We start from the raw sequence: 16,194 nt of genomic DNA, 5'->3' as shown, positions 1-16,194 counted from the left end.
GGTGTCTCCTGGGGAGAGGGATACAAACTACGTGCGCCGCGAGCGCTTCGAGATCGATCAGTATGTGCGCGTCCGGGTGACTGACACGCGCTACTCCATCGGCGTTGTGACAACTATTGACGAAAATCAGGACCTGGCAACCGTGGAGACGCGAAACGGGTATGAGGTAACAGTGCCAACATCAGCACTCCGTCGGGCCTTTCTACTAGTACTCGACCTGAATGGAGTCCTTGTCGCCCGTGGTCGAGGGGGATTCGTCCTGCGCCCAAACGTCTCCGACTTCCTCAAGTTTGTCTTTTCCAACTTCGTTGTGGCGGTGTGGACGAGCGGCCTTCAACGGTCATCGGACCCCATCATTGAGCATGTCTTTGGTAACTACCGAGACCTCCTACTGTTTACGCTGTTTCGCGACGCGTGTATGTCGAAGCCATCAGTGGAGAACCCGTACGGGACGGAGAAGAACCTGCAGGTCATCTTCGACCGATATCCACATAGCTTCCACAGCGTTAACACGATCATCATCGATGACTCCCCAGACAAGTGCTCCCATCCCGATATTGCACTTTGCCCCATCCCGTTCAAGGATCCGGTCACACAGGTGCACGACGAGGGGCTACTGCAGGCGATGGAGGTGCTGAAGGAGGTGCTGCTCCTGGACTCCGGCGTCCCGCTGATTCTCGCTGCTGAGCGGCGGCTTCAGCAGCTGGCCAAGCAGCAGCACGAGGATCATCCTGGTGGAGAGGGGAAGGCGCATGAACAGAGGCTGTCGAAGGTCTGGACGCCAGCGGGAGCTTCAGTCTGCAACAGCCACGAGCTCCCTTCAGATATGGAAGAGGTGGAGCTATGGAAGAAGCGCCTGTGTTGCGACCAACTTCAAGGGAAGTGTCTGCGTAGTGACCGGTGCCCCTTCAGCCATGACGCCGATGATGGTCGGCCCTGCTCTCGCAAGAGTGGCTGCCGGAAGCACGGCAGTCGGTGGCCAAAGACGCGTGAAGAAGTACAGTTGGAGGAGCAGCGCAGAGAGGCCCGCAACGCGATGCTCCAGCGCAACGATAATGTGCAGCAGCAGCGCGGAGCCCGGCCCGGTCAGCCGCAAAAGCTGCCTCGGCAGAGCAACCGAGCGAGCAACCGTCGCCGCGGCGATGCTGATGACGGCGCGGAGTGGGCAACAGAGACAACCGGGTTTAGCCACACCGGCGACCCGGTGTACGACAACATGATCGACCAGCAACGGCGACAAGGCGCATCGGCCGTTAAGGCGATGGCCGCAACGTCACTGGGTGGTGCGACCGGTGCAGCCTCGCAGAACGTGCGTGGCGGTTCATCAGCGACGTTCGTCTCTGCTCAGCCGCAAATCCAGCCCCAGACCAGCCAAGTGAATAGCTCACTGTCGCTCTTTTTTCAAACAGCGACAGCAAGCAGTGCGCCAGCGCCGCCTTTAGAGCCCTTCAGCACTCGGCCCAATGCACCAACAGTATCTGCCACAAACATGAGTGTGCTGCCTCAACAGCAGCAACGAAGGACATCCATTACCTTGGTGCTCGACGATATGTCCTCGCGAAGAGGAAATAACGGTAATGGCATTCAAAACCAACGAGGGGGTGGCGGTCGGCAGCAACAGCCGCAACGGCAGGCTTCACAACAGCAGTCGCAGCAATTGATCCACATAACCGGGGAGCAGGGCAACTCTACCGCTGTAGTGAGTAAACTGCAGGCGCTCATTGGCCAACGCTAAGGGGAAGAGGCAAGAAGAAGAAAAAGACGCACAAGGTCAAGTGAGCACACTCAGCCGCTCTCATTGGATAGGCGCAGTTGTACTGTGGACAGACCCGTGGTTGAGCAAGCGAGAAGGGCGGAGGGTCACGGAGTAGCCACAGGGGTGGCAGAAGGTAAAACGTAAGAAGGCTGCAGTTTTTTGGTCGCGAAGGGGGGACAAGGAGGGGAACTGCAATGCAATAACGGTAGCGACCGCTCGCCTGAGAAACAGAAAGCAGTCACAGCAGGGGGGAAGGAATAGCAGCAGCCCCCCTTGGCGGTCACGTCTTGGACTTTTTTCACTCACCACTGTCTATCTCCCCACTGATGTCGCTCTCTCTTTCTCTGTATGTATGTCTTGTTGTCGTTCGCTTAGCTCTTCTTTGCCGTCCCCACCCCCTTTGTGCCCAACCTACACGGCTGCATGGATGCTACCTACATCTGCCTTATCTCCGCTGCGGCTCGTCAGTTCTGCTGTGCGTGCAATTCGTCTGACGCCGCGCCTCTCTCTCGTCTCCCCTCGCTGCTCGACTACACCCTTCTCCCGTCCCCGACCCCGTTTCACTTTGTTTCATGTCTCATGAGCTGCAGCGCTGAGTATGGGTATGTTTGTGTTTCTTCTTTGCTTCATCTTCTTTTCTACTTCCCCCCACCCACCCAAATTCACCGAGTGCTCCCATTCAAGTTCAGCTGCAAGTGTGCGCTAAATGCCTTTCTAGTACTGAACGTGTCCAAGCGCAGCTGGGGTCAGAGATGGAAGGAGGATTAGTGTGGTGTAGTCTCATAGACTTGTATGCACAGCGGTCGACTGCAGGGGATTGGCCGACAAGTAGCACTCTCGCGGCGACGCCGTTCTACCATGTCCCCTCTCCCTCTCCTCGCCCATGTCTCTTCTTTTTTCCTCTCACTCCACCCAGCACCGTCCTCACACGTGGCAGCACTCCAGTCGGTCACCACTGCATTTGCTCTGCACCTCCTTTGACGAGCCAAAACAGAAGCCCACGCGACTTGTGCGTATGTGGGTGGAGCACCTCATGCCCTCTGACTATCGCCGATCTCTCCCCCTAGCCCTTTCGTTACGTATGTGTGTGTGTGTGTGTTTGCGCGTCGCCCTCCCTTGTAACTTAGTTGATGCTCTCTCCTCTCTGGTAGCAGAGCATCAAAGTCGCATTTTTCCTTGTATTTCTTCCACTCACGCATCCCATAACTCACCGCTCCCTTCCTCGCCCTCTTCGAGTTTGTCTTACATTCGCGTACTCGCACACATGCGTGTCGCCAGCATGCGCTAAAATGGCAATACATCTTCCTCCTCTCCTCCCCCCCCCTCCCCTCCTAACACACCCTCTCTTCCCGTTTGTGGCCCCAGCGCAGGAAGGGGACATAAGCCGTGCACCCACCCTCTCTCTCTCTCTCCGGCGTGCGCGCTCACGCTACGGCTTCTGCGTGTGTCTGTGCATCTACAATGTGAGAGACTAAAAGCTGCACAATATGCTTGCAATTTGGTGGTTGTGTTCGGCTTACGTGGGCAGTGCTTGCGTGTGTGTGTGTCTGTGTGTGTGTGTGTGTGCACTGTGCCCGCCTTACACCTCTCCCCTCTCCAATTTCTCCTTTTTTGTCTTGTCTTCCCCTTTCACTCAGCTTTCGTGTTCTTCTTACCCCTCTTAAACAGAAATACAAAAGAGATGCGCCCTGCCGACGCCGCCCCGTCCTCGCCCACCACAGCCCAGACATGCGGTGGCGCGACATGAGTACTCACCCCAGCGGCCAAACGCACACACAAGATGCAGGCGAAAAGGCCAACACGCCTCCTCCCTCTGTGCATCCCTACCCCCAACCGAGCCAACTAAGCACAAAGCCTGCAGTAACTATGGATGGCATTCTATGTTGCCCTTAGATGCGCTCATGTCCCTTTCTCTTCATGTGGCATGGCGGAGTGACACAGCATGCACTCCTTTACGGGGTGAAGTACGTCTTAATACGCCGCGTTGCGGATGTTCTTTTTGAGTTCCGGAGATTGGTGCGTGCACTGGTGAAACTTTTTATGTATATGTTAGAGGAACGCCGTCAAGCCACCCATAAAGGCGGGGAAAATGCGCAGCTTCCCATCAACGGACAGGCACAGATGAAATACAAGTTAGAGTGCGCATCGCAACATGCGTGAGCGCGTCAGTGCAATCAAAACAAGGGGGAAACTAAGCCGTCACCGAAGCTGATAAATCGAGGAGCAGAAGGGAAGGCAGAGGGGGTGCCGATGTACGAACGCGTCCGTGTCTGTGTCTTGGGTGTCTGTACGTGGCGCTGCTCGCAGCTTCTCTCTCTCTTCCCCTCCCATTTTTTAGCTTCACTCCTCATCGGCTCTCCTCCATCGCAGTGTAGGTGGGCTGGGTGTGTTCCCTTTGGCCTTTTTCGTCTGTGCGAAGTACGTGTCTGGGATGGATTCCGTTACATCTATGCGGAGCGACAAACAACACAGAAGTGATGTAGCAGCCGCGAGCAGCGCGGCTCAGGAATGGCAGGAGCACAGATACACACCGGTGCGTGTGAGGGGGGGGGGAAGGGGTATGAGTTTATGTCGCACAGTATGGCTTCACCGCCCCTTTTCTTCCCCCTCCATGCACACACACACACACACACCTGCTCTCCCTCCCACCCTCTCTTCTTTCCTTCTTCGATCTTTCACACGCAAGACCGCCTTCGCACTGGCGTGCTTTGTTGCATGGGAAGACCTCAACTCGGACGAAAAATGAGATTGAAAGCGTGAAAACAATTAGGAAAGTCCAGACAACAACAGCAGCAGCAGCAGCAGTCAGACCCCCACACGTAACCCCACAAGTAAAAAGGTGGACAGATACGGGCGCCTACAAACTACACAGCCATGTGTGCGCCCAACTATCGCATTGCGGCACGCCAATAAAGTGCCGTGTTGGTGCTCTGTATCATACAGGGCATTATGTATGGGCTGTGCCTCGCCGCAGAGCTGCACGAGCATGCGGCGGACGACATGAACAGCAGCAGCTCAAGAAGTGAGCACGACGGCCATAGACATCAGGATCCCCCATACCATCCATTTTGCGGTGTCGAGTTCGGGGAGAGCTACACGGTTGCGCTCGCTACCACGATGCCCCTTAAGGGTCGCGTGCCCATGACACAGATTGGGCAGCTTTACGTAGACAGAGCCGCTGGCGCTGTTCGTCTGGACCAGGTGTACCGTGCGCAGCGCACTACCTTCCTCGTAGACAACCGCCACCTGCGCGGCTTTTTCTTCTTCGACACAGCGAGTGGCGATGGTGCTCCGCAGGACGGAAATGGCAACGGCAGTGACAAAGGCCCTTCTCAGCGCTGCCACGTCTTCTACCTGCCGCACAAAGTTGCACCCTTTTGCGTGCCGCAGCGCTACACTGCGTCCTCGCGCAAGTCAATGGTTCGCGGTGTGCCGGTAATTCGCTTTAGTGGGATGGAACGATACGATCACACACCGCTGTTGGAGCAGCACTTCTACGTGCTGAACGCGACTTACGCAGCATCGGGGGCACCAATGACAATTCCATGGCGGCTAGAGCTGAGCGCGCGCTCAGACCTTGAGCTGAGTAAGATCACCGCTGTCCCCTACGAGTCGCCGCATTGGCGCTTTTTCGGCCATCCCATGTTTGATGAACTTGTTCTGTCCCCCGCGCAGGAGAGCCAGGTGCAGTTGTGGGAGCCCGTGTATAATCTCTTCACAGTGGATTTCTACAACTACTACCCGACGACGCTGACTCTAGATGTCTTCGCGGTACCGCCGCAGTGTACAGCGGTGCTTGTCAAGAGCACGAGCACTGGCAATAGTGTTGCTGAAGAAGCAAGCGCATTGACACGTGGTCGAACAACTTTAGCTGCAACGGAGCCGCTGGAGCTGGTGACGGCTCAACTCTTTTTTCTTCAGTGGCACGTCTTGCACAACGCATCCGCGGGGCTGCACGTGGCCAAGAAAATATACGAGCTCTACGGCAAAGGAAGGTGCGGATGGCACATGTGATCGTGCGCCCTCTCCGCCCCTCTGCCCCTCTGCCCTCCCCCTTTCCTTTATTTGTCCTCGTCACTTTGGTCAAACACGCGACTGCGTCTTCAGTTTTTTTTAGGTGAGTGAGAAGGCCCATCAGCCAACGTAACGCACATCAACACACTCACACGTGTGTGATATCGCTATCCCTCCAGCGCTCCACGCTGAAGTTCGTTTTTGTTATGCTTTTTTTTTTCTCTCTTCCGATCCAGCGGCAAGGGAAGAACTTACGTGACCACAACCACCACGGATCTCTTCTTGCTCCTTGGTTGCTGATCAGCCGTCATCGCGAATTCTATCCTCTCTCTTTCTGTTTAGCCCCACTGTTTGGTGGTGGTAGCTTTTCAGGTTTTGTTTGTCTGCGTGCGTGCGTGTGCATGTGTGTGTGGGTGTTGTTTTTCTTTTCTCTTACTTCCCCGAGCATAACTATCACGATTGCACTCTCCCTCCCCCTCTCCTTGTTGGGGTTTGCGGATCACAATCCCTTACCGCGCAGCTCCACGAGTACTGATTGTGTCACTCCGCAGCGAGTGTGCGTGTTTGTGGGGCATGTCGGAGCACGAGCACCTCATCGCACCGCCACCACCATACCCCCGCCCTTCAGACACACACCTGTGGCATACTCTCTTCACCCTCCTGCGTCCCCTCCCATCTTTTTTATTTTCCTACAAAGATGAAACGCCGACATGACTACCTCTTTTATTTTTGTTCCTTCTATGTCTCGGCCCTCTCCCGTCTTTGTGTCTCTTCCACTCTTCACCCACGCCTCATCGCACCCCTTTCCCCCATGACTGGGCTTGCCGCAAGCAAGGGTACTGAAGACAACACAAGCATCGGCTACCATTGCAACCCTCTATGCGGAGAGAGAGCGCGCGCGAGAGAGAGAAAGAGAACGAGACAACAAAGATGCACAATGGATCTGCGTGAATGACACAGAGGTGTGCGTATCTAACCATCGGAGGGAGGTCTGTAAGGGCAAATGGTTCCCCCTCCTTTTTCGCTCTCGCTTTCGTGAAGAAGACGTGTGTATGTGTGATGTGCACGTGGGATTGTGTTTGGGAAAAGGGGGTTAAGCGCGGCAAGCGGATGGGCATCCGTGCAAGTGCGGACGTGCTCTCCATTACCGCCCATCAGCGACGGCCCACCTCCTTTCTTCTCTAGCGTCCTCCCGCACTGTCTGCCTCCCCCCCCCCTCCCTCATTCATCTCTCATCAGTGCATTGAATGCTTGCCCACACACGTGCTCCCATACATCTATATAAGCACACACATACACGTTCTTGCCAATAGACAGATCATCCTCGCACAGGCACGTCTCTTTCTGCGCCCAACATGCTGTCACGCAAAGTAGGAGCGCCTTCCGCCGTGGCTGCCAACAACCTTCCCACCCACCCACCCACTCCCTCTTCACTGCTCCTCGCTTTGAGCGCGTGTCCTCTTGTCTTCTAGACTTCCTGCCTGTAGGCACAGATGCGCCCGCCCGCCCGCACTTTATGACACAGTACTCTACGTCGACAAGGGGACTTGATTAGTGCGAACTGTGTACACACGCTGCAGACGGTCACCGTGCACTGTCGTACAGATGCAGGGGTGGCAGTGGTAAACACCATTCGGGTCACAGGAAGCTCCTTCCCCACAGAGCCACTCCACCTTGGGCCCATGGAAGGCCTCATGATCCCCATTGCCATCGTGTACCTCGACAAGCACCCAAACATCACTAAAGGGTAGCAGACACCGTCGGCCCTCTCCTCTGACTTTGTCAGCGCCGATGTGCTTCAGCAGGCCATGACGCACCTGGCCTACTACTACCCTCAGCTCTCAGGCCGACTTGTACTGCTGCCCAACGGCGAAAGCACAATTGGCCTCCTCGACAGCAGCACTTTCTTTGTAGAGGCCACCTGTGACAAGACTCTGCGCGAGCTCCTCGATGAACAGGCGAACACAACGCGCTGCAGCAGCAGCGGTGAGCATAATGGGCAATGGCGGCAAGCGCTTACCATTCGTGCTGCCGCTGTTCGACTTGCCGGTCGTGGCGAAGGTCCTCTTCGCCCCCATACGACCCACCCACCGAGCATACTGTGAAGAACCCTCTCTTCACGCTGCGGCGTACGCGCACGGCCTTTTTCTTATCGTACAACACCTGACAGAGCTATACAGAAAGCTGAAGGCAGATGGGGGCAATGCAGCGGCGACAGCGGTGGTGGCGTTAGGCCCGGCAGTGCTGGAATGTCCCTCATATTCGGCAAACCTCCGCGTTGATGCGACTCCAGGGGAGCTGGAAGAAGCGCTCTCGTGGAGGCCGTATGCGTATTACGTAGATTCGTGTTCATTCACTTCCTCCCCCGCGTTGGAGGCGGCGGCGATGCGGCGACGAAGCAGTCGGTCACGGACTATATCACACCCCCTTCAACGTGTAAGGGAGCGTTCTGTCATAACAGGCCGGCGCGGACGCTTACTTCCTCGTCCGCTGCCTCATTGTTATCCCCACGGCTGCGCCACAGATGCTGCAAGACGGACCGCTTGACCAGGCTGCCGCTGCACTACATTCGATGCTGCTCGCACCAAGTGTGGTGCAGCACACGCTGCTGTGGCTCGCCGCGCAGTCGGACAAGGCGTGCATCTGCAACTATTGTGCGCTCGGTGGGGCTTATGACAAGTGCGTCGAACAAGCTCGGCATGTATGACACCACCTTATGTGGTGAGGTGCAGCCCGTGCTGGTTTCGACTCCCTTTACTACCATCTCCCTTATCAAGGACTTCAGATACATCCTGCCGCGTCCTCCAGCGTTTGCCTCATGTTTGGTCAGAGATGACATCACAGGGGTACTGGGGGCGGGTGTGAATGGCCTCGTCGCGTACCTGACGCTGGAGACCTCGCGGTAGGATTATCTGAAGAACGACACTCTCTTGGGGATTGCATCTCCGCTGATTCCCTCACCTCTCGATTGGTTTGCACGCACGTGTCGCTGCTCGCAGAAAACTGGGCTGGAGTGGAATGTCCTGCTTGCCTTTTTCTTCATTCCTCATTCTCACTCGTTTGTTGTGGCGTGTGTGCGTGTGCGTGTGTATTCACGACGCATTGTTTACGTGGTTCGGGGGTGTACATCGCCTCTCCACCCCCTCTTCTCTCCCCGAATCAGCATCGATGTCCCGAGAAATAAGCGCACATAAATGCATCCGTAGACTCGCGCATCACTAGGCTACATAATTCGAGAAAGTGATACGTTGGCCGTCAGTACGCCTGTTCATCACTCTCCAAAGTAACAGTGCGCGAGTGAGAGGAAGTTCGTTTTAGATAACGATCCTTCCCCAACGCACCCTCTTAGCGTTGTGTAGGTGGTGACAAAAAACACGCACACCAACTCGATAAAGCCTGCGGCTGCACGCTACGCCCCGCATGCTTGATTCGTAGTCACATCCCCCTCCCCCCCCCCCCCCGCCCCCCGCGCCCCACGCGTGCACCTTTCTCTCGCTCTATGATCTACCAACTCCCCTTGATGACGTGGGGACACCTCAGCGCGCAGCACCCCAGAGCGCAGCACCTCCCCTCGCTCTGCGCGGCGAAGCCGAACAGAGCCCCCCTACCCCAGCCAACGCCGAGCTGCCTCTGGCGGTGGCAGGGCGAAGCACCCACGACGTAGCGAAGCCAGGGCGGCGCCGGGTCGGGGCGACCTGCAACAGTGCACACGCCTGCGCCATCCATGCGATGGACGGGGTGCCGGCGTGACTCGGGCGTGTCTCACCCGGCCCGCACCGCCTGGCGGTGTTTGGGCGGGGGGTGGGGCTGAGGCCGTGCCCCGGTGACTGAGCCGGCGCGTTGCTGCACTGTGCGTGTCTAGCGCTGCTTCGCACCGCGCGGTGGGTCACTGACAGGCGGGAGGGGGGGGGTGGAGTGGAGTTTGTGCTCACACTGTGTGGGAGAGGATATGGACGTGCTGAACAAAGAAAATCTCTCACCCCCCCCCTCTCCTCCTCCGCTCTTGCCTGCTACACTTGAATGCGATGACGTCACTTCCACGCACACGCGCGCGCGCGTTTACGCCTTCTCGGATCATTTTCTTTGCCCCCCCCCCTTCCTCCCTAGAAAGCACATTGGCTCTTGAAGCAACAACAGTGAAAAGTGAGAAAGCACGTTTAGCTTCCCTTCCTCTCTCTATTCCTCACCATCACTCCTTGTATTCAACCGACATAAAAAAGGGGAGGCAAGCCTTCTGTTTGCCATTGAGACTCACTGGCACACACCCAAACCCAAATCCGCAGCAACTTCCCCTCGTTCATCATGGAGCACCACCTGCAGAAGTACAAGTTCTACAAGGAGAAGAACATGAGCATCGTTCTTGCCCCCTTCTCTGGTGGTCAGCCGCTCAGTGGGGTAGAGCTCGGTCCTGACTACCTTCTCAAGCAGGGACTGCAGCAAGATATGGAGAAGCTTGGGTGGAATACGACTCTCGAGCGGGTGTTCGACGGCAAGATCGTTGAGGCCCGCAAGGCGAACGAGAAGAACGACTCAATCGGTCATATCAAGCGCCCGAAGCTGACGTCGGAGTGCACAGAGAAGATCTACAACTCTGTGCGCAAGGTGGCCGAGCAGGGCCGCTTCCCTCTCACCGTCGGTGGCGATCACTCCATCGCCGTCGGCACGGTTGCTGGCGTGTTGTCTGTGTACCCGGACACCGGTGTAATTTGGGTGGACGCCCACGCGGACATCAACACTATGTCCGGCACGGTCTCTGGCAACCTGCATGGCTGCCCCTTGTCAATCCTGCTGGGACTCGATCGCGAGAATATCCCCGAGTGCTTCTCGTGGGTACCGCAGCTGCTGAAGCCGCACAAGATTGCCTACATTGGTCTGCGTGATGTAGAGGAGGCGGAAAAGAAGATCCTGCACGACCTGAACATCGCCGCCTTCAGCATGCATCATGTGGACCGCTACGGTATAGACAAGGTGGTGCGCATGGCGATCGATGCTGTCGCACCGAAGGGCACAGAACCAGTGATGGTGTCCTACGACGTCGACACGATTGACCCCCTCTATGTGCCGGCGACGGGCACCCCCGTGCGCGGCGGCCTCTCTTTACGCGAGGGGTTGTTCCTGTGCGAGCGTATCGCCGAGTGCGGTCGTCTTGTCGCTCTGGACGTGGTCGAGTGCAACCCGCTCCTCGCCGCTACAGAGGCGCACGTGAAAGACACCATCTCCTTTGGCTGCGCTATTGCACGCTGCATGATGGGAGAGACACTTCTTTACACCCCGCGTAAGAAGGCCAAGCTGTAGACGCGCTCGGGTACACTCTTTCCAAACGGCTCGGTGTGTATGTATGCGGGCATGTGACTGGAAGCGCTCATTTGGGGGAGGAGTTGTGTGCTCTTTGTGATTGCTTTACTTTAGGTTATTCCTCTCGTTGCCAATGCTTAAACTTTAGTTTCTCCCTTTTTGTTGTTGTTTTTGCTTGCTTTTCTTAAAAACTCTCGTCCACGCATACGATCATACAGCGGCACAGACACGCAAGCACACTTTGCACCTCTCAAAGCGGGGACCGATAGCTCGCACGTACATCGTTGCTGGCAGATATATATGTACTCACTTCTTTTTTCCATCGGTCGCTTCATCTCTAAATTGGTCGTGGAGTCGTGTCTAGTGGTGTGAGTGTCTGCATCTCTCTGTCTCTATGCTTGTGTGCGTGTGGTACTCGCGCTGTGGGAACACGAAGTGAAACACGTACATTCACCGTATCAGGGGAAGAAAGGCGAAGAACTGTCATGGGTAGCGGCTGATCTGCTCCACATCGCCGCAGTCGTGACTCTTTTCATGTTCCTTTCCTGTGTCGCCCAATGCTGGCAAATTTGATTTTATATCCTGGAAGAGAATCCAAAAACGATATCTCAGCTGGTTGGTCAAAGAAACGGTGAGGAGGTACGTGCAGAGAAAAAATGGAGTGTGAGGGGGGGGGGGGGGCGCCGTTGCCACAATCATGGTTGTTTATTACTCTCTTTCCCTCTCGCACTCCGTAGACCAGCCGCCCGCTCCACCTCTCCCCTCACTCGCTCCTCTCTCTCTAGCTGATGGTGCTATGATGACTGCTTTTTGAGGATGGTCAGCTATTGGTGCTGTTTGCTCCTCCTGCTGCGCCTTGTCCTTAGTGGGGCTCTTTTTTCTTCTCACGGGAGCGTGTATTTCTCCTCGAAAGATGCACACACACACACACACACACACGACCAGCGTGCAAGCCTCGTGGAAGAAGAAAGAGGGACAAACCTGAAGCGGCACACGCAGAAGCCGACGGCGCTCGCGTCTGTATCGGCACCATGTGGATGGCAGCAGTGGGAGATGGCGGAAGAAAGAAAGAAGAGGATATCAGCCGTAACTGAAAATGGGCACTTTGTTAAGCTCGGCGTTGATCTCTCTCCTCTCTTTTTTCTCTCTCCTACCTCCCTTCACTTCCTCCTTTCCCCTCCCCCAATGCTCCGCTCGAGCCTAAAAAGTAAAACGATTTATTGAAAAAAAAAAATATATATACACACAAGAGAGAGCAAGAAAAGAGGTAATGAGGCGGCTGAGGGTGGGAAAGCGGAGCAGGGAACCCACCATGAGCACGGCAGCAAAAGAAGTCAAGTCGCAGTCAAGTTCTAAACTAGCAGGATCGGCCCTTCCCTTCTCTTCTGCTCCCCCCCCCCCCCCTCCTCCTCCTCCTCCTCCTCCTCCTTTCTCCTCCGTTTCATTTTGACAGGATCTCCACCTGCACACCCCCAGTAACATGCGCTCGCACACTGACAAACAAGGGCAAGGAAGCGCGCGCGCAGACATTCACACATGCATGTGAACGCGCATGACTCCGAGCTTTCCTTGGCCCTTTGACTTCAGCAATGAAATAATATGAATGGGGCGGGGCGGTGGGCAAAAAAGGGAGAAGCACTCGAGGTCAAAGAGAAAGAGGCAATGAAAGTAGAAAAGAGACACGCACACCTCTCGTGAAGTACAGCGGGGTCGGCATCGAGAGCAGTGATGTAGTGCGGCGAAGAGGCGGAGCCATCAGAGCAGCAGACACGCGATGCTGCAGTGCACATCTCACGTACCGGCATGCGCGGCGGGGAATATCTGCTCAAACGGCGACGGTAGAAGAAAGACGGCACGTAGGGAGAGCAAAGGATACACGCACAAGGCAAAACAGCATAGAAAGGCAAAAAAAAGAGGGGGGTTAGGTATATGAACGCATTGTGGTAACTCGTCATAGTTCTTTGCTCACAGGTGTTCCTCTGCTCTCGCTGCACCCTCCTCTCTCCAACTCTGCAGTCTGTCTTTGTGGCTCGTTGCCAACATGTCTGCGTTGCTGCTTGGTAGTCTCGCGATGTCGTCGTCTCGATACGCACTCGCTTGCCTTTGCCTCTCTCGCTGCCTCCTATGCCGATTGCTTCTCTCTCCTTGGCTACCAGTTGTGCAAACGACAAAACTCGAAGAGGTTCTTTCTCCCTTTGCTCCCCTTTCATACTGCTCTTAGGCGTTATTGTTGCCTGCGTATTGCGGCTGCTCTTGGGGCTGAAGATGTTGTCGGTGAATGTGCAACTGTTTGCTCTGTTGGCTTGTTCTTTGTGTGTTTTCCTGTTCTTCTCTCTCTATACGGCATCGCTGCTTCTTAGCTGTCTTCTTCACTCCTCTCTTTCCCCATCTCCACCACCTTGCCACCTGCCCTGGCTCTCTCGGTGACTATCACTCGCACGGCTTGGAAAGAAGCACCCTCCATTTCTTCCCCTAACACCACCCCCTTTCTTTGGGAGGTAACGCATAGATGCAGGAAGGGTAGTTAGGAAGAGGAGGGAGGTGAGGTGGTGCGAGAAGGAACAAGCACAGAAACGCGCTTTTTTACTCTTTTTGGAATTTGTGCTCTTCGCACTGGACCCGCGCATGAGAGAGCCATAGGCTCACAGGGGGGTGATTTGGGGCCGGCATCCGCGCGAGTGTCTGATAAAGAGCGTTGCTGGTGCCTTTTCCTTCTCATCTTATTACGGCTTCCTTCCTTGTCAACAGTGATCGACAAAGACACTTTTTCTATCCTCCCTCATGGCGAGTGATTCGGTGCGAACTGCAGCCTCTGACCAAGTCCCGTCTTTTCCTCTACGCCCTCGCGAACGTTGTCCGCCGCCATCAGAGGCCCCCATATCTACCAGCGTGTCTACTCTGGACGTGGGCCACTTGCGTCGAGTGCGCCTCTGTAGCGGTTGGACTCTCCTCCCCATTTTTTGGCATCTTTTGACAATGCCGGTCTCTCTTTCGTTAAAAGGTCGCTGGAAAGAGGCACCGAGCCAAAGATGTAAAGAGGGGGGCGCCTGTTCGGGTAGGCGCAGATCCACCACACAAACAGATGCGCGCCCACGCCGCGCTTCGAACCAGCACCCCCCCCCTCGCGCTACCTTCCGTCATGACCCTTGTCGTTTTTTTTTCTCTTTGGGGGGTATTTCCTCCGTTGTTGTTGTGTGTCTCTTCCTCTCCCTGTCGGTCTCTTGCCCCCCCCCCTCTGCATGTGCTTCTTGAATGGCGGCTCATCAGTGAGGGTGTGTGGAGCGTGGGTCGGTCACTATCCGACGGAAGAACACAAAAAGCTTTGGAGAATGCGCAGAGGATGACGCAACAAATTAGCGGCGATTATGGTGCAGGGGTGAGACAGAGGACGTGGAGAGAGGAGGGAGGAGGCAGCAAGTGTGACGGCCTCCTCCCTCCTCCCCCTCTCCTGTTACGTCGTCGTCGGAAACGCCCGCGTACGCGAGTACCTCAGGTGACCAACAGAACAGACATGCGTGTTCGCTGAGCGTGTAGAAGCACTCGAAGCCACGTGTCTGTGTCTAGTCACTGCCGTTCTTTGACACACACACAGCCAAGCGGAAAATGAGCCGAGCAAGATACGTAAGAGAAGAAAAAAAGAAAAAAACAAACAGGAAAGCATGCCTGTCCCTCGATGACGATATGTGGGTGTCATCATTATGTTGAAGTGAAGCTTGCAGACCCCGATTCCACTGCTGAATGCGGTGAGAGCGATTGCGTGGGTGTGCGGGTGACGGGTAAGAGAGAAGCGCCACGACAGCCGAACATCGTCGAGCCCCCCTTCATTGAGTCTCCTCAGTCTCCACCCACTTTTCTCCCCCTTTCTGGTCGTTGCTCTGGCTGCTGCGGTGCGCCATCCCTTCTACGCATACGCCCATACCGCACTACGCTGTCCCAGTGATTCTCTCTTTTTTTCTTTGTCGCACCCTGGGTAAGCACCAAGCACCATGCCGGCAAGCGGGTTGATTGATGCGTGCAACCCCTGTGTTGAATATGGCGTGCCGCTTGGCCCCAATGCTGCCGCGGTTGCACATTCAGTAGCGCACGCGGCTCGTGCCTACGGATAAGAACACCGGAATGGAAACCCCAACAGCAAAACAGAAGCCTTCACGCCGGGCGGTGCTAGCCATCTCATTCGTACCGGGACCCAAGATGGTCAGTTCTCCGCTGCTGGAGAAGCGTACATACCTCGTGCCGTTCGGCGCATCGGGGTCCTCGAACGCGTGCGTCGACGAGCTCTTCAGCCACCATTACGGGATCAGCATCACGCTACTCAACATTACAGCCATGGCGGAGAGCTGTGTTAATATTACTTTCCTGCTCACGCTACTTGGCTTCAGGGCTGAAAAGCCTTCCCTATATCATCCTTTCGAAGTCGGCAAGTTCGTGTGTCCGTGCATCACGCTCGTCCTTCTTTGCGCCCTCACCTTGTGCGCGCGTCTACCCTTTGCATCTTCATCTCGGCGAAGCTCAAGCCAACGCCTGATTCAGCGCCGTCGTGTCCCGTCCAGCTGCCCCTCTCCCCGCCTGTCATCTTCCTCGCCACTCCGTCCGCCGGAAAACCGCTGCTGCTCCGCTTTGCGGGCAGTTTCTTTTCTTCGGTGCCCTGCCCACTCCGGCGGGGGGGTGCGGTGCCGGCCCCTGGGGCGCCGCGGGAGGGGGCCGCCCTGCGACGCCCCGCCACGTGCCCCGGGGAAAGAGGAAAAGGCCCGCCGCGACGGGGGAAGGGGGCGCACCCGCGCCGACCCGCGAGCGGCGGAAAGAGGCAAAGGAGGGAGAAAGGCGACGGAGTAGAGAGAGACACCGTCTTGGAAAGAGTTCCTCGCCAGCATGCGCACATACATAATCACCAAGGTGGGTCAGCACACGCCATGCGCCCCGGAGCTGTCTCGGTGTTCCCTGTGCTATCCCGTTCTCCACGAGAGTGAACACAACCAGACGCGCAGGCATCACGATGCACCGCCTCACGTATCCGCCGCACACGCGCCGTCCCCATCGCCCGTACCTCGTGAGGGAAGTCGAAAGAACGCAGATGAATGGCGAGCCTAGCAAGACGGACAAAAGATGAAAACAGCCATCGAGCGGCGAGG

The 16,194-nt window shown here is 56.2% G+C and overlaps 3 protein-coding genes across 3 annotated transcripts, besides 1 other annotated feature; all 3 read left to right on the top strand.

The window, feature by feature from the left end:
* Positions 1–418: 418 nt before the first annotated feature.
* Positions 419–1,735, top strand: LPMP_341360 (hypothetical protein; the record flags this gene model as incomplete). Its single annotated transcript, XM_010704261.1, has 1 exon — positions 419–1,735. The coding sequence occupies one exon, from the start codon at positions 419–421 to the stop codon at positions 1,733–1,735; it is 1,317 nt and encodes a 438-aa protein (XP_010702563.1).
* A 3,162-nt stretch (positions 1,736–4,897) lies between these two features.
* On the top strand, positions 4,898–5,770 carry LPMP_341350 (hypothetical protein; the record flags this gene model as incomplete). Its single annotated transcript, XM_010704260.1, has 1 exon — positions 4,898–5,770. The coding sequence occupies one exon, from the start codon at positions 4,898–4,900 to the stop codon at positions 5,768–5,770; it is 873 nt and encodes a 290-aa protein (XP_010702562.1).
* Positions 5,771–9,285: 3,515 nt separating this feature from the next.
* Positions 9,286–9,742: a repeat region.
* Positions 9,743–10,072: 330 nt separating this feature from the next.
* Positions 10,073–11,065, top strand: LPMP_341340 (arginase; the record flags this gene model as incomplete). The annotated part of the gene is made up of 1 exon (XM_010704259.1): positions 10,073–11,065. The coding sequence occupies one exon, from the start codon at positions 10,073–10,075 to the stop codon at positions 11,063–11,065; it is 993 nt and encodes a 330-aa protein (XP_010702561.1).
* Between the last annotated feature and the right edge of the window lie 5,129 nt (positions 11,066–16,194).

Source organism: Leishmania panamensis, assembly GCF_000755165.1.
Source record: "Leishmania panamensis strain MHOM/PA/94/PSC-1 chromosome 34 sequence".
In the NCBI taxonomy this organism is placed as follows: Eukaryota; Euglenozoa; class Kinetoplastea; order Trypanosomatida; family Trypanosomatidae; genus Leishmania; species Leishmania panamensis.
This window is presented reverse-complemented; position numbering and strand designations above follow the sequence as displayed.